This window comes from Moschus berezovskii, chromosome 16 (assembly GCF_049115385.1).
Source record: "Moschus berezovskii isolate FMDL1 chromosome 16, NW_MosBer_1.0, whole genome shotgun sequence".
NCBI classification, from domain to species: domain Eukaryota; kingdom Metazoa; phylum Chordata; class Mammalia; order Artiodactyla; family Moschidae; genus Moschus; species Moschus berezovskii.
In genome coordinates this window covers 76,533,601-76,555,049 of record NC_142475.1, presented here as the reverse complement: position 1 = coordinate 76,555,049, position 21,449 = coordinate 76,533,601, and the positions used below count along the sequence as shown (strand labels likewise).

At 46.2% G+C, this 21,449-nt stretch overlaps 1 protein-coding gene across 1 annotated transcript in view; it reads right to left on the bottom strand.

The window, feature by feature from the left end:
* Positions 1-6,552: 6,552 nt before the first annotated feature.
* The window catches only part of LOC129560344 (epidermal retinol dehydrogenase 2), a 16,924-nt gene continuing 2,027 nt past the window's right edge, over positions 6,553-21,449 (bottom strand). Inside the window, exons 2-7 of the mRNA XM_055432433.1 lie at positions 18,642-18,988; positions 15,061-15,192; positions 12,768-12,867; positions 9,003-9,147; positions 7,830-7,955; positions 6,553-6,833 (exon numbers count right to left, since the gene is read on the bottom strand). Coding sequence (XP_055288408.1) covers positions 6,740-6,833; positions 7,830-7,955; positions 9,003-9,147; positions 12,768-12,867; positions 15,061-15,192; positions 18,642-18,974 — 930 coding nt within the window. The 5' untranslated portion in view covers positions 18,975-18,988 and the 3' untranslated portion in view covers positions 6,553-6,739. The remainder of the gene's footprint in view (positions 6,834-7,829; positions 7,956-9,002; positions 9,148-12,767; positions 12,868-15,060; positions 15,193-18,641; positions 18,989-21,449) is intronic.

The following is a 21,449-nucleotide window of genomic DNA, read 5'->3' as shown; positions in this document are numbered from 1 at the left end:
TTAGCTGATAGATGCCAACTTCTGGTTTCATATTTCATCTTCTAAACTTCAGGTTTCATCTCTGACATGAAGTCATCATTCCAATCTTAAACAACAAAATCTAGATAAACCGAAAACAAATCACTTTTCTTTGACCCGTCTGAAAACTGAAGGCAATAAGTTAGGTGTTTGGGATTAACATAGGGGACACAGTAAAAATCTGGTGTGTGTTGGGCATTGTGTGTTGGTGTGTTCATCACTCAGTGTGTCTGACTCTTTGCGATCCCGTGGACTGTAGCCTGCCAGGCTCCTCTGTCTACGGGAGTACTGAGCATTAGTAGACACCAAACCATATGTTGGGCATTTTATAACTGTCAGCTCATTTACTCCTTATGAGGAATTCAGTTTATTTCAGTCACTCAGTCATGTCTGACTCCTTGTGACCCCATGGACCACGGTACACCAGGCTTCCCTGTCCTCCACTATCTCCCAGAGTTTACTCAAACTCATGTCCATTCACTTGGTGATGCCATCCAACCATCCAACATCCTCTGTTGTCCCCTTCTCCTCCCACCTTCAATCTTTCCCAGCATCAGGGTCTTTCCAGTGAGTCAGTTCTTTGCATCAGGTGGCCAAAGTATTGAAGTTTAAGCTTCGGCATCAGTCCTTCCAATGAATATTTAGGACCGATTTCCTTTAGGATGGACTGGTTGGATCTCCTTGCAGTCCAAGGGACTCTCAAGAGTTTTCTCCAACACCACAGTTCAAAAGCATCAATTCTTCAGTGCTCAGCTTTCTTTATAGTCCAACTCTCACATCCATACACGACTACTGGAAAAACCATAGCTTTGACTAGACGGACCTTTGTTGGTAAAGTAACGTCTCTGCTTCTTAATAGGCTGTCTAGGTTGGTCATAGCTTTTCTTCCAAGAAGAAAGCGTCTTTTAATTTCATGGTTGCAGTCACCATCTGCAGTGATTTTGGAGCCCCCCCCCAAAATAAAGTCTCTCACTGTTTCCACTGTTTCCCCATCTATTTCCCATGAAGTGATGGAAGGGATGCCATGATCTTAGTTTTCTGAATGTTGAGTTTTAAGCCAACTTTTTCACTCTCCTCTTTCACTTTTATAAGAGGCTGTTTATGAGGAATTACACATGATGAATTATAGTCATTTGCAGCATTGCAAAAGGGTTTCAGAAAGCTCACATCACTTGATGTAAGTTGCATAACTCAACTGATCCGAATTCTCATCTATGATCTGAGAGAGCCTGTGGCCAAGATCACATGAGTTTCACATGTTTAGAAATCTCTGAAGTTATTAAATGGAATCATGGCTGCTATAATAAAAGCAACAATCCTCAGTCTCACTTGCATCTGACTAATAATTTTTGAAGAGTATGTTGTGTGGCTGTTTCTAGAAATATTCTTAAAAGGCAAACTGTGCCCGTGTCTTTTCCATCCTTATGTCTTCCTACATCTGCTGCCTGGAGGGATCTATGACAGCTGCCATCTTGCTGGCGATGCTGTTTCCACCCTATGGGCATGACCAAGTGAGGAGCTATCTGTGGCCCAGGTCACTAGAAAGCCCATTGATAGGCTTTCCTGGTGGCTCAGATGGTAAAGAATATGCCTGCAATGTAGGAGACCTGAGTTTGATCCCTGGTTTTGGAAGATCCCCTGGAGAAAGGAATGGCAACCCACTCCAGTGGGCTTCCCGTGGAGTGCTAGTGGTAAAGAACCCACCTGCCATTGCAGGAGACTTAGGAGATGTGGGTTGAATCCCTGGGTCACTGAACCTTGTTTTTAAACTAATCTATAACTCAATACCTTGCTCCTTGGGGGAAAATCTATGACAAACCTAGACAGCATATTAAAAAGCAGAGACATCAGTTTGCTGACAAATGTCCATCTAGTCAAAGCTATGGTTTTTCTGGTGGTCATGTACAGATGTGAGAGTTGGACCATAAAGAAGACTGAGGGCTGAAGAACTGATGCTTTTGAATTTTAGTGCCAGAGAAGACTCTTGAGAGTCTCTTGGATAGTAGGGAGATGAAACCAGTCAATCCTAAAGGAAATAAACCCTGAATATTCATTGGAAGGACTGATGCTGAAACTGAAGCTCTAATACTTTGTCCACGATGCAAAGAGCCGATTCATTGGAGAAGACCCTACTCACTGGAAAAGACCCTGATGCTGGGAAAGATTGAGGGCAAGAAGAGAAGAGGAGGACCACAGAGAATGAGATGGTTGGATAGCGTCACCAACTCAATGGACGTAAATTTGAGCAAACTCTGGGAGAGAGTGAAGGACAGGGAAGCCTGGTGTGCTGCAGTCCATGGGGTCACAAAGAGTTGGACACGACTGACTGACTGAACAACAAACAATAACTCAATACCATGTCGAGCAATGCTGTGTATGGCAGAGATGAAAATATGTGATGTAAGTTCAAGTTCTCATGTGGGAGGTGGCAAGGGCTCATAATCATATGGACTAGAAATCTGGTGATCCTGTTTGGCATATGGGAACACTGGGTTCACATTGACCTTACTCTACCTTGAAAGGTCTGTCACCCACTAAGAGAGACTGCAGTGTGAGGGGGAAAGCTAAGACAAATTCATAACTTTGCTACAACTTGGATGTTTCTGCTGCTTTCAGCAGAGTTTTCTAAAATTGAAGACTGGAGAGCACCATGTGCAAGTGGAAGTTTAATAGGATGAAAGTCTATTCCAGGATGGCCCTTTCTACCTGCAGAGCAGAGCCTGGAATGGTTGAAGCAGCCAGCACCCTCTATGTCTGATAAGAAGTCCTGGGACGTGTGGATTCCAGACAGTGGCCTTAGCAAAAGTAAGACTGTGGTCCTAAGCCTTTTCCCAGCAGCTTCCATTAAAGCTTGTCTTTTAGACCATAGAATCTAGCATGGCAGCAAATATCACCTTTTACCTTCTTGGTCATCAGACTGAGAAGATCCATTTCTGTACCTGATGCAGAGTGCTATCCTGATCCAGATGTCCTAGATTTTGCCTGAGATGAAGAGTGGGAAGGTCTTGAAGGCAGAGTGTGTCCGTGGTTTCCATCTGAGAAGAGGATACATAGCCATTTGGGGAAGTAGACTGTGACAGTGCTGTAAGCTGACATCAACAGGTGTCTTTATTTGTTTCCATAGTGCTATAACTCCTGATGTTTAGCTGGCTCATGCAGTGCAAGTCAGGGACCACACTCAGCCTCTGTTGCAGGCTAGTTCAGCCATGTGACTAATTCTGGCTGATAGCATGTGGTGTTGGAAACCCTAATTCCTAGTGTGATGATATGTGGAGATGAAGCCTTGGGGAGGTAAGTAGGATCAATTAGGTTGTGAGGGTGGGGCCCTCATGATAGCATTAGTGCCCTTATAGGAAGAGCATGGCCTCTCTCTCTCAGTGGTCACACACAGGGAAAGGCCATGTGAGGACAGTGAGAAGAGGGCTGGAAGTGAGAAGAGGGCTCACACCAGGAAGAGCCTTCACCAGAAACCAAACCCACTGGCACCTTGATCTTGGACTTTTAGCCTCCAGAACTGTGAGAAAATAAATGTCTGTTATTTAAGCCCTTCAGTCTCTGCTATTTTGTCATGGTGGGCCAATCTGAGCTAATACAGCATCACAATGTAAACACCAAGCCAGGGTCTTCCCTGGTGGTCCATTGGCTAAGACTCCATGTTCCCAGTGCAAGTGGCTGGAGTTTGATTCTTGGTCAGGGAACTAGATCTCACATATCCCAACTAAAGATCTACCACAGCCAAACAAATTAAAAGTAAATATTAAAATAATAATTACTTTTATTTTTTATTTGTTTGACTGTGGTAGATCTTTACAAGCCAAAAAGCTGTCCTAAAACCACGGTCATACATATCTTCCTCAGCCAAACTCCTTCCAAGATCAAGAGTTCTTTCTCATTCTTGAGTGGTATGCTGATTGCAGGATGTGAGGTGATGCAATCTGGAGGGCAGCGTGCCCATTCCTGGGACAGCTCTTGTCTCCAGCCTTTTGAGTCTTGAGGCCTCTTTGGGTGTTGGGCTCTTGATCATGGCTTCATTAGGATTAAATTTCAGATGGAAACTGCCAGGAAACACTCTCTGAGGATGCTTGTTCCCCGGTAGTGTTAATTCACCTTGGTATTTATCACCCTCTGGAATTCTCTAATTTACATGTGGTCTCTTCCCCTCTGAGTGCTTCAAGTAGATCCAAATTCATTTAGACAATTGTATGGGTACTGTAAAACCACAATTGAATTTCGGGCCTCTGTAGTTGTCCAGCCAAGATGCACTACAATTAGAAATAATTGCTGTTAATGCTGTTACGAGATGGTGGGTGTCCGCTATGCCCCAGACCCTTGTTCTACAAAATCCCCGTAGAGTCTCTTCTTTATTCTTCAGTTAAAGAGACAGGCCCCTAGAATCTACGTGTTTGGAATTGTAATATGGGAGTAATATTGTGCTTCATTCTTAATTAACCTTGTTAGCCAAGGATTTGGCACAGGAATTGGTTGATGTAAGTGGATCTTTGATCTTCTGAATGCAGGTCCCTGGTTGAGGAGGATGTCACCCTTGTGAAATAAATGCCATTTCTTCTTCAGCATCCATCAGATACCTTTATGATTATCATTTAATGAAATCTTGTGTGTAAAGTGGCAAGCTTTGTGCCAGGCACAACAAATGTGAGCTATTGTTTTTATGATCATAAAATAAGTTTTTTAAAAATACATAATACCTATATTGTTAAGGCCTATATTTTTGCAAAATCCTTACTTTGTTGAAGAATTTTCTTCTTCTCCAAAAAAACAGTAAAAAACAAAATATTTTAGCCCAGCACTTCTGCAGTTTATATAGTCACTGACATATGTGTGTATGTTGCTCAGTCATGTCCAACTCTTGGTAACCCCATGGACTCTAGCCTGCCAGGCTCCTCTGTCCTTGGGATTTCCCAGGCAAGAATACTGGAGTGGGTTGCCATTTCTTTCTCCAGGAGATCTTCCTGACCCAGGGATTGAATCCATGTTTCTTGCATCTCCTGCATTGGCAGGTGGATTCTTTACCACTAGAGCCTCCTGGGAAGCCCAAACAAAGTATTTTAAACAAGGAAGATACAGTTGCTTTGGAATGTTGAAAATAATCACCCATTTTTGCAAAAAGAAAACATATTTTCAAATGTCTTTGTGGGCTAATTTCATGAAAAACGAGTTTTTAAAAAAGGCTTTCTGAAGGGAAAGGAAATACAGGGGCAGAGTTGTCAGAATCCTACAGGCAGCTCAGGAGAAATCAGTCCATAATGGATTCTAGATGCCACATTTCCTGAGACAGCCGCCCTTCTAAGAGCATCTTACCCCCAAAATGATTCTCACGGGGACTCCCAAGGTGCTCCTCCTCCCTCCCCACTCTCCAGTGACAGAGATAGGAGACAAAGGCTGCTGTTTCTCTCGCAAGGCAGGTGCTTCCACCCACCCGGGGAAGGAGCTCTGGTAATTAACATACTTCTTTTAATCTTGCTTTTATAGTTAATCTCCAAAGCGTGAAAAGAGTTGGCCGTCGATTAAACCGTAATCATTCAATACAAATGAAATGAAGGCAGCCCTGATGAATATAAACGGATAAATTTGTTTCTTCTGTAAAAAAAAAAGTACCTTACGAGAAACCCAGTTTGAACTACTAAATGAAACACTTGAAATTACCCACAGGAATGGTTTCTGGTTTAATAGGGAACAGTTCATCTAACTCTGGAGGTCATTTCTTCATGGTTATAAGCAACCGCTCTTTGGTACCTTCTAGGAAAGCAATGGGATCCTATTTAAAGTTCGGTCCAGGATCACTGAGGCTTCCCAGATGGCCCTAGTGGTAAAGAACCGCCTGCCAGTGCAGGAGATGTAAGAGATGCAGGTTAGACCCCTGGGTCAGGAAGATCCTCTGGAGGAGGGCATGACAATCCTACTGCAGTACTCTTGCCTGGAGAATCCCATAGACAGAGGAGCCTGGTGGGCTACAGTCCATGGGGTCACAAAAGAGTCGGACACAACTGAAGTGACTTAGCATGCACACCAGTATCACTGGCCCTTAGTTATGCAGGAATGTGCAGGAAAGCTCCCTGACACGGTGCCCCTGGGGAACCTTCAGCAGGTCTGCCACTTGTTCTCTGAGTACCCAGGGCTGTAGAAACAAGCATCTTTGTGGGGAGGACGATGAGCATCTGTGTGGGGAGGACGATGAGCATCTGTGTGGGGAGAAGGATGTGGGAGACTGACCTTTCCATGCCAGATGGCACAGTTTCAACATGGCCAAGTCTGAGAATAAGGTGATGGGGACCCAGAGCTCTGTCTCCTCAGGACACCCCACGCCCGCACACACCTCAGCTTCTTCTCAGCCCTCACTTCCCCTGCCCAGCACATGAACGTCCACAGACACCCAACCAAAATGACGGGCAATTCACGAGAGAGAGGATTATTATCTCACTTCCACACATGGGGTCACAAAAGGTCGGATGTGACTAAAACAAAAACAACAACAATCACTTCCACAGCAGCTGCAAGCAAACAACAAAAATGGGCTTTTTTTTTTTTTAATTTAAAAAACTCAACAACATTATTTTCAGAGGCACTGGTTGCAAATACTAGTCCAGACAGCAGACTGGTGCTCGTGGTCTCCAGGTACGTTCTGTCAACCAAGACACTTCTTCATTGAAACAGATGTTGTGTTACTGTGGGTATCCTGGGATGTCAGCCACAGAATCGGTCTTCAGTTTTTCTTCCTGGCGCCAGTGAAGCCATCCATTAAATTAAAGGCCCCCAAGTACTCACCCAAAAGCAGCCCCAGCTTGAGGGGCAAGAAGCTAAAGAGAACACAAGAGGGGACATCTTGGTTATCATTCATGGAACATCTTTACAAGCTCCACTGAAAAGCAGGGCCATTGACTTGCTGCAGAAGATGTCAGTCACTCATGCCCACCTGAACGTGGTGGTCTTGTGGTCGCTCGGGGCTCGTCCACCACGTGGGAGGACACGGCCCAGGGTCTCTGTGTTTCTCTTTGCTTTATTTACATTATTCACTCACTTCCGTGTCCATCTCAAGGCCTGACTATATTCTCTAATGACGGACAGGAAGCGTGCAGCCTTGAGGGGTCTTGATCCTGCCTTGCAACCTTGCTCTGTTGCTCACAGTGCTACTGGGCTCTCAACACTCCATTCCTCCCACTGTCCAAAGAGCTCATTGACCTTTCTTTCCTGGACAACTGAGAGAAGTCCATGCAATAGCTCCTCAGAGCTTTGGCAAGACCCAACTAAGACTGTCCATCTTCTCCATCCAGCTCGCCCCTCCTGACACTTTGATCCTGTCCGTCATGACGTTCACACCGGAGGACAAGGAAGGGCACAGTCAGCCAACCAGAGACTTGTCCTAGGAGTGGAGACAAGAAAAGGGCCCTAGGCTCATGGTCCCTCTGGGGGTAGCCCGAGATATCCAGGGGTTTCCTGCCCTTCCCAGGTTCAGGTCTCTGGTCAAACATTATCTTCTCCATGTGGCCATCTTGATGCTTAAATCAGGATGCATCCTAGAGCCCTTGCTCCACAACAGGAAAAGCCTGCAGTGGGAAGCCTGCTCACCACAACTACAGCAAGTAGTCCCCACTCGCTGCAACTAGAGAAACGCCCACGCAGCAATGAAGACCCAGCACAGACAAAAATAAAATAAATAAATAAATAACCGTTATCTTTCCTCCACCCCCACCCCCCACCCCCAGTTATCTTTTAAATGGCTCCTCTTTGTTGGCTCTGGAGTAAGCTGTTGACTGGACTGGCATGTTGAGAATTAATAGGAGCAGAAACATTACCTTTTTAAAAACACCATTAAGTATATAAACTTGGGCATATACAGGTACAGGTTTTCTTGCAGGATAGCATCTACTATCTTCCTGACTGCATATTCTGGCTCCAGAATCGGTAAGAGAGAAGGACAGCTGGTGGGGTTGGGGGAGGGTTAAAAATAACAAAGAAATTAGAGAAAGCAATTCTTAAAAATTACAATAAAACAGTTGTAAGCTTCCCAGGTAGAGCTAGTGGTATTGAACCTGCCTGCCAATGCAGGAGACATAAGAGACACAGGTTCCATCCCTGGGTCAGGAAGATCCCCTGGAGGAGGAAATGGCAACCCCTCCAGTATTCTTGCTTGGAGAATCCCATGGACAGAGGAGCCTGGCGGGCTACTGTCCATAGGGTCGCAAAGAGTTGGACACGATTGAAGTGACTTGGCAAGCATGTACACACAAGACATTATCATTTATTGGTTTCTTTTCCTTCCAGATTTTATATTTTTCTATACTTGCTCTCTTATTATCAATATGGTGAGTAATAGCATAACTAGAATTTGAACTGCAAAACAGGGATTCTAATTAATACAATGATGTTATAATAGGCACATGTGTGAAACCAAATTAAACAAATGGCCTAAATGTTGCAAAGCACATCTTTGAAAAGTAACTGCCTGTCACCTGATGAGTGCAGACTGGATATTTACGCCCTTTCAACCACTTCTCGTCCTTCTGTGGAATCAGGGATGAGAGCAGGATGGAGTTGGTGGCAGGATGGAGTTGGTGGAGTTGTGTGACAGGAGCACCAAGAAGATGGGGGAGCAAGTTGAGGCCACAGGGTGGCCTTGAAGACGTGGGTATAGCCTTGATGTTGGTGTGCTGTGCTCAGGCTTGGTTGTGTCTGACTCTTTTCAACCCCATGGACTGCAGCCCATCAGGCTGCTCTGTCCACGAGATTTCCCAGGCAAGAACACTGCAGTGGGTTGCCATTTCCTTCTCCAAGCCTTGATAAACCGTCGCCATTAAACCCAATGTCTTAATCACTAACACACCTGAGGAAATAAATTCTAAAACCATTTATAAAGCAGGCTGAATGCTGGAAAAGTCTTTTTAAACAATTTTAGCCAGAACAAAATAAAATCGATGGTCAATCATTTTTCAAAATACAGTTCCTTTGAAATCAAATGACATGCTTACCCAGTAGTACATCCGTCAAACATTCCGGTTTTTATAAAAAATGGACACACGATAGTGGTTTTGATCCCCTTCTGTCCCTTGGCAAATGATTCTAAAAATATTGATTCAGCAAATCCATTGGCTGCAAATTTACTTGCACAGTAATCTGAAAAGACAAATGATGTTATCACATAGTGTAAAGTTTTAAAATGGCAATATAGGAAGATTTCCTCGTAACATGAATACCGGCAGAGACAAACCATTTCAGAGTTCTTGTTTTGCATGATCTTAGTCTGCTCTGCCTGGAAGAGGTGAGGCGTGAGTGGGAAGGTCGGTGATCACCTCAAGGTCAGATGACAATGGCCACGTGGGCTTGAGGAACAGCAGGGCTGCAGGGAGTCACGCAGTAGAACTTCACTCCCATGGTAGTGATGGTAAGGCAGTCTGCAGCCCTGACATGGGGTACCAGCTGCGGGTTCTGTCCCAAAGAACTCTGGCCCAAATGGGGCAGGAGGACACATAGTAGAAGAAATAAAATAATAAGTCAGGGGACTTCCCTGGTGGTCCAGTGGTCAAGAATATGCCTTCCAGTGCAGGGGACGCAGGTTGGATCCCTGGTCAGGGAACTAAGATCCTACATGTCTCGGAGCCACTAGGCCCACAAGCCACAACTATGGAGCCCATGCATTCTCTGTGACAAGAGAAGCCCCTCCATGCGGAGACTAGAGAAAAAGCCCAAGGACCACCACGAAGACCCAGTGCAGGCGAATAAACAAACAAACATACATTGATAATAAGTCAAGTGCGAGTCTAGATGGCAGAGATCAGTGTTGGTCATGGTACCTGTCAGAGCAAGTTTTCTTCCAACTCGAATGAATTCTTCCACTTCCAGAAGGAAAACAAAGTTTTTCTTATTTGGGCTTCCCTGGTGGCTTAGACAGTAAAGAATTTGCCTGCAATGCAGAAGACCTGGGTTTGATCCCTGGGCTGGGAAGATCCCCTGGAGGAGAGCATGGCAACCTACTCCAGTATTCTTGCCTGGAGAATCCCATGGACAGAGGAGCCCGGTGGGCTATAGTCCACGGGGTTGCAAAGAACACACTGCCCCTTCAACCTCGACTGCGTGACTATCTTCAAATGCAGGGGAAGTGGTATATGGGTCAGTTTTGAGCTTTCTCTCCTTGGTTACACTCTCTTCAAGTCAAAACCTGGGCATTCAGTTCAGGAGAAGAAAAGGCATTTAGGTGACTTATCCTTCCCTCTGCCTCACACAGCAGAAGACCTTGGTGCTCTGCTGGGAAGCAGCTACTCCAGCCAGCAAGAACCAGGCTGCACATGCCAGGCATGGGGTATCAGGCAGTTGCTGCCCCAGACGCTGGGAAAGACACAGAAGAAGTGGCGAGGGGTGCAGGGAGGTGAGAGGAGGGGTCCTGAGCCGCCTGTAGGATCATATGAGTTGTCTGGTAGAACTATAGCTCACTGAGCTCCTTAACCCCTGAGACTAGGATGAGCGGGTACAGCCCTGGGCCAGGGAACCTACATTCCAAGTAGCAGCCCCAGTGGTTCTGATTCTGGGGATTTGCTGCCCATGCTGGGACTACTTGTTTCTAAGGGAGCCAGGGAGGAGAGACGTGCATTTGAAGACAGAGATGCTGTGTCTAACAAAAGGAATAACAGGAGCTGTAAATACACTTGTGGTATGTCACGGACCTGTGACTTCTCAGATGTACAAGAGAGAGGGGTAAGAATAATGCCTGATGGATTCTAAGGAGGACAGAGGCAGGGAGACTCAGGCTATAGGGAGACGTGTACAGATTGCTAATATTGGGATGACAAGTGGTTCTGGAAACCTATCCGGCAGCTGAGAGGTACTTGCTGAGACCAGTGTTGTGACTCTGGAACCAGCTATGAGTCAGCCAGCTGGCTGGTCTGCTACCTGAGTGTTGCAATTAGGGTTCTGATGGATGAGCCTCCGGGGGGCACCCCGGGGGGAAGGACAGGACTTCCTAGAGCCAGCTCCGATGATCTTATATGTCTTATCCCCTCCCCACTGCTCATGTCAAGTCGGTTGCAAGGGACATGGAAGTGACAACAAATTCCTGCCAGTCTCCAACCAATTGAACAGCCAAAGAAAGTTAATTTTAGGTTTCCTGGGGTGAAGACATTTTCTCCAAGCTCCCAGCCAGGGGTGACCACTTATGGAAAATTCACAGAGCAGAAGGGTCCTCTCTTTTTTTTGGCTGCACTAGGTCTCCACTGTAGTGTGCAGGCTTTCTCTACTTGCAGTGTGTGGGGGCTTCTCTAGTTGTGGAGCACAGACTCCTGAGCGTGGGCTCAGTAGCTGTGGTGCATGGGCTTAGTTGCCCTGAAAAGACTCTTGAGAGTCCCTTGGGCAGCAAGGAGATCAAACCAGTCAATACTGAAGGAAATCAACCCTGAATATGCACTGGAAGGACTGAGCTGAAGCTGAAACTCCAATACTTTGGGCACACGATACGAAGAGCTGACTCACTGGAAAAGACCCTGATGCTGGGAAAGACTGAGGGGGCGACAGAGGATGAGATGGTTGGATAGCATCACTGACTCAATGGCCATGAGTTTGAGTAAACTCTGGGAACTTGTGGAGGACAGGGAAGCCTGGTGTGCTGCGGTCCATGGGGTTGCAAAGAGTCAGACACGACTGAGAGACTCAACAGTGTATGAGATCTTAGTTCCCTGACCAGGGATGAACCTGCACCCCTTGCATTGGAAGGTAGATTCTCATTCACTGGACCACAAGGAAGTCCCAGAAGGATCCTCCTTAACACCCTGATTACAGGGTCAGGTGAGTTTGGGGGACGGTGACTATGCTGATTACTTGTATATGGAATTTATAAGTAGGGTCTCTTTCTTTTTTTAAATTGGAGGTAATTGCTTTACAATGTTGTGTTAGTTTCTGCTGTACAACAACATGAGTCAGCTATATGTATATGTATACTCCCTCCCTCCTGAGCCTCTCTCCCACCTCCTTATCCCACCCATCTCAGTTTAGTTCAGTTCAGTCGCTCAGTCGTGTCCGACTCTCCACGACCCCATGAATCACAGCACGCCAGGCCTCCCTGTCCATCACCAACTCCCGGAGTACACTCAAACTCATGTCCACAGAGTCGGTGATGCCATCCAGCCATCTCATTCTCCGTCGTCCCCTTCTCCTCCCGCCCCCAACCTTTCCCAGCATCAGAGTCTTTTCCAGTGAGTCAACTCGTCTCATGAGGTGGCCAAAGTATTGCAGTTTCAGTTTTAGCATCAGTCCCTCCAATGAACATCCAGGATTGATCTCCTTTAGAATGGACTGGTTGGATCTCCTTGCAGTATAAGGGACTCTCAAGAGTCTTCTCCAACACCACAGTTCAAAAGCATCGATTCTTCGGCGATCAGCTTTCTTCACAGTCCAACTCTCACATCCATACATGACCACGGGAAAAACCATTGCCTTGACTAGACAGACCCTGGTTGGCAAAGTAATGTCTCTGCTTTTTAATATACTATCAAGGTTGGTCATAACTTTCCTTCCAAGGTCTTCATTAATTCCAAGCGATTGCATAAGACCTAATGATTCTAAAGTGCATAGTTCAACTTTGTGTAAGTGTAGCAGCTGGACAGTTTTGCTGGATGATACAGTTCTCAACAACTTACCTTACTGCGTATATGTCTTCATCTAGTACCATTTATTAGTGCACCAAGTCAGTGCTGATTATTAAGAGCTATTGCTCAAGCTGCGGTTGTGAAATACCATGTTTCTCTTACCTGCCAGTCCATTAATTCCAATTAATCCAGCTGAACTTGAAATGCACACCAGATGTCCATGGTCATTAGCAATCATAGCAGGTAGAAAGGCTTTATAAGTCTAAGAAGATCAAGGTAAAACATTTAACATTTTATAGCACATTATATATTTTTTCAGATGTTTATATAATCATCATGATTGAAAAAAGTTATTCAAGTTCAAAAAAATACCTGAAGGAAATGGGACATTCAAACTTAAATATCTGGCAAATAACCATCTTAACTTATTTAAACTGTGGATCAATGTTTTGCTGTAGGTTTTTCCAGTATTTTAATTGGAATTTCAACTATTAAAAATAATTTACTCAAACTTACATTTGCTCATATTTGACTTTTAAAAACACAACAAAAACAATAATTGAAATAGTACAAGAAAATCTTAATTGTGGTATCCAGAGTCCACAAACCAGTAAGACCACTCAAAGATATGGTTATTTAGATTTATGGTGCCTTTTTTCCTTCCTTGGCTTCTATCTGAATTTCAAATTTTTCCTGAACTTTGTTCACAGGACATGTGGCTGTTGGTTTCAGTTTAAAAATATCACTTTGTTTTTAAACTCATCTAGCCTGTCAGGGAGACGTGGTCATGAGCAAGAGCCAGGAGGGGCAGGAGGAGGGTGCGTGCATGGCTGGAGAGGCTGATGTGACTGATATGTGCAAAGGCCAGGACAATGCAACTTGAGCACGGGCACCTCTCCTTGCGAGTCAGGACCATGCCTTTTAATGTTCAGGCACGTAGTTATCAGGCTGCTGGTGGGCATGCTGTCCCTGGAAGAAAAGCTATGACTAACCTAGACAGCATATTGAAAGGCAGAGACATCACTTTGCTAACAAAGGTCCATATAGCCAAAGCTATGGATTTTCCAGTAGGCATGTATAGACGTGAGAGCTGGATCACAAAGAAGGCTGAGGGCTGAAGAATTGATGTTTTTGAACTCTGGTGCTGGAGAAGACTCTTGAGAGTCCTAAAGGATCTCCGTTCTGTCCTTGATCCATCCAATCAATCCTGAAGTTCATCAACCCTGAATATAAATTGGAAGGACTGATGCTGAAGCTGAAGTTCCAATACTCTGGGGACCTGTTGTGAAGAGCTGACTCACTGGAAAAGACCCTGATGCTGGGAAAGATTGAAGGCAGGAGGAGAAGGGGGTGAGAGAAGATGAGATGGTTGGATGGAATCACTCAATCAACGGACATGAGTTCAAGCAAACTCTGGGAGATAATGAAGGACAGAAAAGCCTGGAGTGTTGCAGTTCATGGGGATGCAGAATCAGACAGGACTTAGCAAATGAACAGCAACAACAAAGTTAACTGTGCATCTTAGTGTGCCCCCAAACAGACCTGGTGGATGTTTGCTTGTTAATTATGCCTCCTTTCACTTCTAGGGAGTTCCTGCCTAGGCAAATGATGAGGTCACCTGGTCATGTCTAAGCAGGGTCACTTTTAACTTCTATGAGCCCTTATCTCACTGGGCTGTTTGAAGGCTTATTCATGAGGTGCTTGGGATGGTACCAGACAGGACGCTGGCCGTCAGTACATGATTAGGACACAAGGGCAGCTGTGTCTTTGCAGGATTCCCTGAGCAGAGGTGTGGGGAGGTATAGCTTAAGTTGGATCAGTAGAGGACAGCTTGAGATAGAACTGAGAAGTCTGTGCTTTATTTAAGACCAGTACTGGTGTAAGAGTCCACTCTGCAGTGGATTCGGTAAGAATCTGCCTGCAATGCAGGAGACCTGAGTTCAATCTCTGGGTCAGGAAGATCCCCTGGAGAAGAGAATGGCAACTCACTCCAGTATTCTTGCCTGGAGAATCCCATGGACAGAGGAGCCTGGCAAAGAGTCAGACATGACTGAGCGACTAACTCTTTCCCTACTGTAACAGAACAAGAGGAAGCCTAAGTCGCTTCAGTTCAGTTCAGTTCAGTCGCTCAGTTGTGACCGACTCTCCGCGACCCCATGAACCACAGCACGCCAGGCCTCCCTGTCCATTACCAACTCCCGGAGCTCACTCAAACTCATGTCCATCAGTCATGCCCAACTCTTTGTGGCCCCATGGACTGTAGCCCGCCAGGCTCCTCTGTCCATGGGGTTCTCCAGGCAAGAATCCTGGAGTGGGTTGCCATTTCCTGTTCCAGGGATCTTCCTGACCCAGGGATCTAACCCACATCTCTTAGGTCTCCTGCACTGGCAGGTGAGTTCTTCACCACTAGTGCCACCTGGGAATGATGTTTATAATGAAAAGAGAAAGTACTTACCCATATATGTGCTTTGAAATTCACGTCAAGAGACTTTTCTATAAGCTCATCTGGGCAGTCCATGAAGTTTCTGCCTGTTACGATTCCGGCATTGTTGATCAGGATGGAAACATCACCAACTTCTTTCTTCACCTGAATTGAATAAGGAAATCAGCACCACCAGGGCAGCACAGGCAGACCCTGGAGATACACGGGTTCAGTTCCAGACCCCCCCGCAGTAAAGCTGATGCCACAACATAGTGAGTCATACAAATGTTTCAGTTTCCGGGTGCATATAAAAGTTATGTTTACACTATACTATCATCTATTAAGTGTGCAATAGCTTTAGGTTTAAAAAACAAGTTGCCTTAATGAGAAATGTTTTTTTTTTTTTTTGCTAAAAATGCTAACCATCATTTAGGCCTTGACAGATCTGCAGTAACAAAGATCATTGATGACAGGTCACTAGAACAAATATAATAATGACAGTGTGAAGTATCGTGAGGATCAACGTGATGCTGAGACACGAAGTGAGCAAATGCTGTCGAAAGAAGGGTGCCGTTAAGAGCTGCTCAAGGCAGGATTGCCACAAATGTTCAATTTGCAAAAAAATTCTTCAGATGGTAGAAAAAAAATGCAATATCTGTGAAGTGCCATAAAATGAGGTGCGCCCATAATTCTTTACGTGAACTGGATTTGTTTTCCTGTAGTTTTAGATGATTCTGTCCTTGTTAACTCAGACTGAACTAAGGCACTCTAAAAACAAAGCATGTCTGTTTCCTTTGCAGAGTTCATGGCACATCAGAGATCTAAGTCTAATGCCTTTCTGCTCATCTACCCTTCTTCTTATGATGGTTGCAACACCTGTAATGCCACTTTCCTACAGGGAGAGTTATTCTTACACTCAGTAGTGACATGGTTGGTGACTTTGTCCTATGCTAAAATGAAGCATGAGAGGCACAGCCTTTTAATGAATGTGGTGATATATCTGATGCTGGGAGGGATTGGGGGCGGGAGAAGAAGGGGACGACAGAGAATGAGATGGCTGGATGGCATCACCGACTCGATGGACATGAGTTTGAGTGAACTCTGGGAGTTGGTGATGGACAGGGAGGCCTGGCGTGCTGTGATTCATGGGGTCGCAAAGAGTCGGACACAACTGAGTGACTGAACTGAACTGAACTGAACTATCAGGCATGATACCATGCCATGTAAATCAAGCCCTGGCACTTGTAGCAATGGGTGTGGGGCAGGGAGGGAAGGGAGGGAGTATGACAGTCCTCTGAATGTTTCACACACACAGGAGCTCAGAATCCGTCCGTCCTGTCTTCATCCCTTGGCTGGTTTTCTTCTCCCCAACACCAACGTTTAGGTGTAAGATCTATGAAAGGAGGATCAGAGGGGCCCCCGTCTGTTACTGTCACACCGGCACCGGCCAGACTAGATACTTAATAACTTTCATTTAAGAAATAAAAATCCTGGGAGTGCCATTGGAGCCTTCCCTTTAGAGCAAACCGTCAGCAAGTGACCCAGGCTCTTTGTCAGATTTTTTTCTTTTTGAGCACAGGGTTTTCCAGGCTTGACAGCAGGTGGTGGGGCCATCCCTTGGCTTGCCTTCGTGTTTTGAATTTCATTCCTGTAATCTGTATCACATAGCAGGGGCCCTGCTCCCCCTGAATCAGAGGGAACCCCTGGCTGCAGCACCACTTACATCTGTCTCTGGCTTTGTGTGTTGTGTGTGCACGTGTGTGGGTGTGCAGATGTGGGTGTGAACCTGCCTGTATGGGTGGTGCAGCTGGGGAGAGGGAGGCTGGATTACTGGTGAGCAGACACTGCCACTCACCTTATATGCTCTCCCAGAAGGCATGAGCCCCAGCAAGGAAGGTGACGCGCTTGGTATCCACTAGCCGATGAGATCCCTAGCCTTGGGTAAATTTAGGATTGCAATGGAGGCCGAGGAAACCTCACGTTTCATGTTGAAGTTTTCAGATAGAAGTGCTGGAAACAATCTAACTTAAAGTCTGATATGGAGAGTGGCTAAAATATTTAGTCAAATCAAAGCTGAACATCAGTCAAGGCACTCTTCCCAGGGCAAAATCACATGCTGAACAGGGCTGTGTGATTCTGAACAATAAATGACTCAACCAGGATGCCAGGTGGCAAGGATGGACTTTCTGAACTTAGTCCTAAGCTATGATCTAGGGACACAAGATTTCAAAGTTACTGGGTTCTGTGGAAATAAAAACACTGTCATATCAGCTCTAAAAATCTGCACCTTGATTTTTCCTCTATGGTATAAAAATTTCCTGGTTACCTTTCCTCTGTCAAGAACAAGAGGTGGAAATGGCTGGTTTATAGTATGAATGTCTTAAGGTCTTTTGTCTTTAAATGTGAACCAGTCACTGCTTAAGAGTGGCTCATAGCCAGGGGAAATCAACCTGGCAGGAGATTGTGTTACAACTGCAAAGAGCTTAGTTTGCAAAAGTAGCTGCAGCAGACCCCCCTGCACTTTGAAAGGTGGTCCCTGCACAAACCCATGCCAGCTTGTCTGGTCTGGATATTGGTGATGGTGGTGGTAATGGATGTATAAGATGTAAAGACAAAAGTCAAAATTTAAAAGAATCTCACTGGCCAGAGACCTGCACACCCCTCCATTGGGGAGTGAGATGAGAAGCTGCAAGCAGAGCCCGGTTAGAGCCTACAAGCTGAGCAGGAACCTTCCAGCAGGCACATCTACTTTCTTCCTTCTCCCAAAACCAGGGAACTCCAAGAGCCACAAAAAAGTAGTCCAGGAGAGTGATGGATGCAATGCTCGTGCAACAAGCGGGCAGAGAAATCCTTATGAGGGAAGAGGAAGTGGCCACCACACGGGCATGTGCCTCCTTGGGCTCTGCAAATCCACTGGAGCTCTGGGCTCCTGAAAGTGTGCTTTATACATACTTCTCTACCGTCACCAAACAGGCAGCTGCAGTTAAGAGCCTTTAGGATAAATAAAATATTCGCTTTTCATATGACCACGTGAGAGAAATGCAGGTTGAATGGAAATCACTGTTGGGGGTGGGGAAACAGCTGGACTTGCGATCAGACTAGATCCGGGTTCACCTCCTGGCGTGGTCCTCCCCTAGCTCTGTGACTCTCAGCAGGTTATTTAATAGCCCTGCTTCTCAGTTTTTGTTATGCCTCCATGAAGGGTGCTATGGCCTTTCTCTTACACGGTGATGGGTGACCCGGACAACCAGCACATGAGCTGGCTAGAGGGTGTTCTTCAGAGTCAAGAGACCCGCATCCCACCTGCAGCTCTGCTACTTATTACCTGCACTTCTCAGGTAAGTCACCTGAGAAACTCACCTGCACTAAGTCTCCTTCTTCTTACTTGTGAAGTGGCGATAATAAGAGGCCTGACTTTATAGGAGTATAATTCAGAGGGTGCCAAGCATGGTCTGTGGCACATAGAAAGAACTGAAAAATGCTAATTCCCATGCCCTGATATTTTTTAAAGAGAGGCAAATTAGCACTGAGGAAGGCAAACAGAGAAACTGATGGACGTCAGAGACTACATCAAGTCCCTACTGCCCACAGGAAGAGCAAGCACACAGGTTTACCTGATTGGCCACTCTGTACACCTCCTCCTTCCGGCTGCAGTCACAGGTATAGGCATAGACCCTTGTGGCTCCAGCTTCCCCAGCCATCTTGCAGGTCTCCTCATTATTCTCCTGATTGATATCCCAGAGCACAAGCACCGACCCAAGCTGGGCAAATTTGAGGGCTAGGAGCCTTCCGAGTCCACTTCCAGCGCCTGTTATAAGTACGATTTCACCAGCAACATTCTTCCGTGGCTTTGGGATTATAGCAAAAACTATTGTCTCCACAAGAGCCAACACTGACTTTCCTAAGAAAATGAACAATTTCTTGGCTGACTTCAGCTTGAGCGCCATGTTCTGGCTGACACCTATAAAGCAAGAGGGACTCACGTAAGGACCTTATTCCATGGGGCCCATAATTCCTTGCAGAAGTGAAAGAAACTAAGAATCATGCTGTAAACATTCCTTTTGGTAGGAAACTCTGAACTGAGAAAGCGGGGAGGGGGTCCACAGGGACCATCTCGACCAACTTGCATCACAGTGCCGAACTCATCACATCTCTGCATGCCTGTTACGTGTTCTAGGTGACAGAAATGCTCGTTACCCAGAAACTGTAACCAAGGCTACATTTAACCCAAAGCAGAAGCTCACTCTCTCTCATAGCTAACTTTTCTCCATAAGTCCTGTAGGTTGATTTCACCTTCAAGGTCTTGACCCTATTGTGTTGATGACACAACTGCTCCCTTCTGGTTTTATTTTTGGCCTCCTTTGAGGTTTCTGTTTTCTCATTGCACTGTTGTTCTTTAAAATCTGAGATTCAGGAGGAAAATGTGAAATCCTGCTTCTATTAATGTACCTGAAGAGGAGTAATTAGACATTCTAAATCTCGGCCCCTACAACTTGCCGTCAGTACAGGGTACCCATTTCCCAGGCTCTGAGGCTCCCACGCCACATCCCTTACTACTCGGTCCTGCAATTGTATGACATCTGAGAAAGGGGTGAGATAGCTAGGCCCTGCCCCTGTCTAGCTGTGGAGCCTGCGGCAGGCCATGCAGCCTCTCTGGGCCTCGGTCTCCTCACCTCCTGGTCCTGTGGTCTAGGGTGGTTTTGCAAATAGGATGAGAATGTTTGCACATGTGTGACCACAATGCTGGCTCGCAGCTAGTGCTTTATGATGTTAGCTGTTTCTTAGACTCACAGCACTGCCCACAGGAAGGTACTGATAGGTTTGCCAAATGAATAAAAGGCAAACTTATACAGCGCTCAATGCCTCCATCCTATCAGTCACTCACACTTTAGTGAGAATGAGCTTATAAGATGCTTTCCTAACAAGCACCATGTAAAGAAGGGAATGTCTTATTTCCTCCAGACGAGGAGAGAAGGGGCATACTGTGCTGTGGGCGGGGGTTTCCCTGAATGGGATGGCCAGCTGAGAGTTGGACGTGAGGACAGAAGATGGACTTCATTAGTGAAGTGAAGCAGTTCCATACTGACTTTTTTTTTTTTAAAGCGGCAATGGCGGTGGGAGGGCGGGGAGCGACGTGCGCTACCCTGCGTGCCCAGCAGACTCCAGCCGTCCCCAGTCGCGGCCCGGTGCACGCGCGCGCACTCCCTGCTCAGCCACATCCACACTGATTTTGAAGCTTGACTGAGGACACACTAGTTCTCATAGATTCATTAAAGGATGGCTTGAAGCGTGGTCAGACGCTTAGGAAGTGGCAAACTAAACTGTTGCTTCTTAGCTCTTTCTACAGATGGAGCCTGGCAGGTTATAGTCCATGATGTTGCAAAGAGTTGGACACGACTAAGTGAGCATGCACGCATGCGTAGATGGGACCAAAGACCAGGAAGAATGTGTGTATGGCTTAGCCAGGATCCCTGTCTAGTTTGTGCAGGCCAGGTGAGCTCATTGTCACATTTCCTGGGCGTGGATCCTGTGCAGGTACAATGCTGGACCGTGGGGCTGAGTGGGTGGGTAGTCTCCCACAATCTCTGCCCTGGCGAGATAAGAGTCTAATGAAGTCTAATGAATACACCAGTACGAGCTGCAGTGTTATAAAGAAAAGTGTGCATGTGTGGGGCACTCTAGAGAGTAGCCAGGAGACCCGCTTTAGATGGGAGTCAACTGAGGAGGCAACAGGCGAGATCTGTGGAAAGTGACCTTTGATTGGACATGCAAATGATGAACAGGGCAAGGGAGGGCTTGGGAGCGGCTTGCTCAGCACAGGGATGGAAGAGTGTGAGTCTTGAGGTAGGTTTGCTCTACATGTCCAGGGAATAGGCATGCTGGGGTGGGGTGGGGTGAGCTGGATGTTCCTGTCCAACAAGGAGTGCTTCCTGCTGTGGAGCACTCGGCTTTACCACACTTTGGATGAAATGGCTCTCAGACTCTCCGTCATCTTTTTTTCTGGATGATTGATAGAATCTCCCAGGCCCACAGGACTTGGAGAGAAGGTACCTTAATGGGTGAACAGTGGTCTTCAGATTCTCATTTTAAACACACAGTCAGGGGATGGATTCCTTCAGACCCGAAGGAAGAGGGTCAGACTTCCCACAGGGATGCCATGCTTTGGGCACCCTCCCCAGGGGGCAGCCTTGGCATCGTCCACACTACTTCCATGAGAAAATCCACATCAGCCGGCTGTGCATGAAACATTCCTTCTGTGAGAAAACCCACACCGGCTGGCTGTGGACAACTCCTTTCAGGGACACCATGATGTATGTCCTCGCCAGGGGGACAGCAGTCCACCTCTCTCCTCAGCATCTCCAGCACCATGAAGACAGTTGGAAGCCTCACCACTCTCCTGGTTGACATGCAAGTTATTTGTT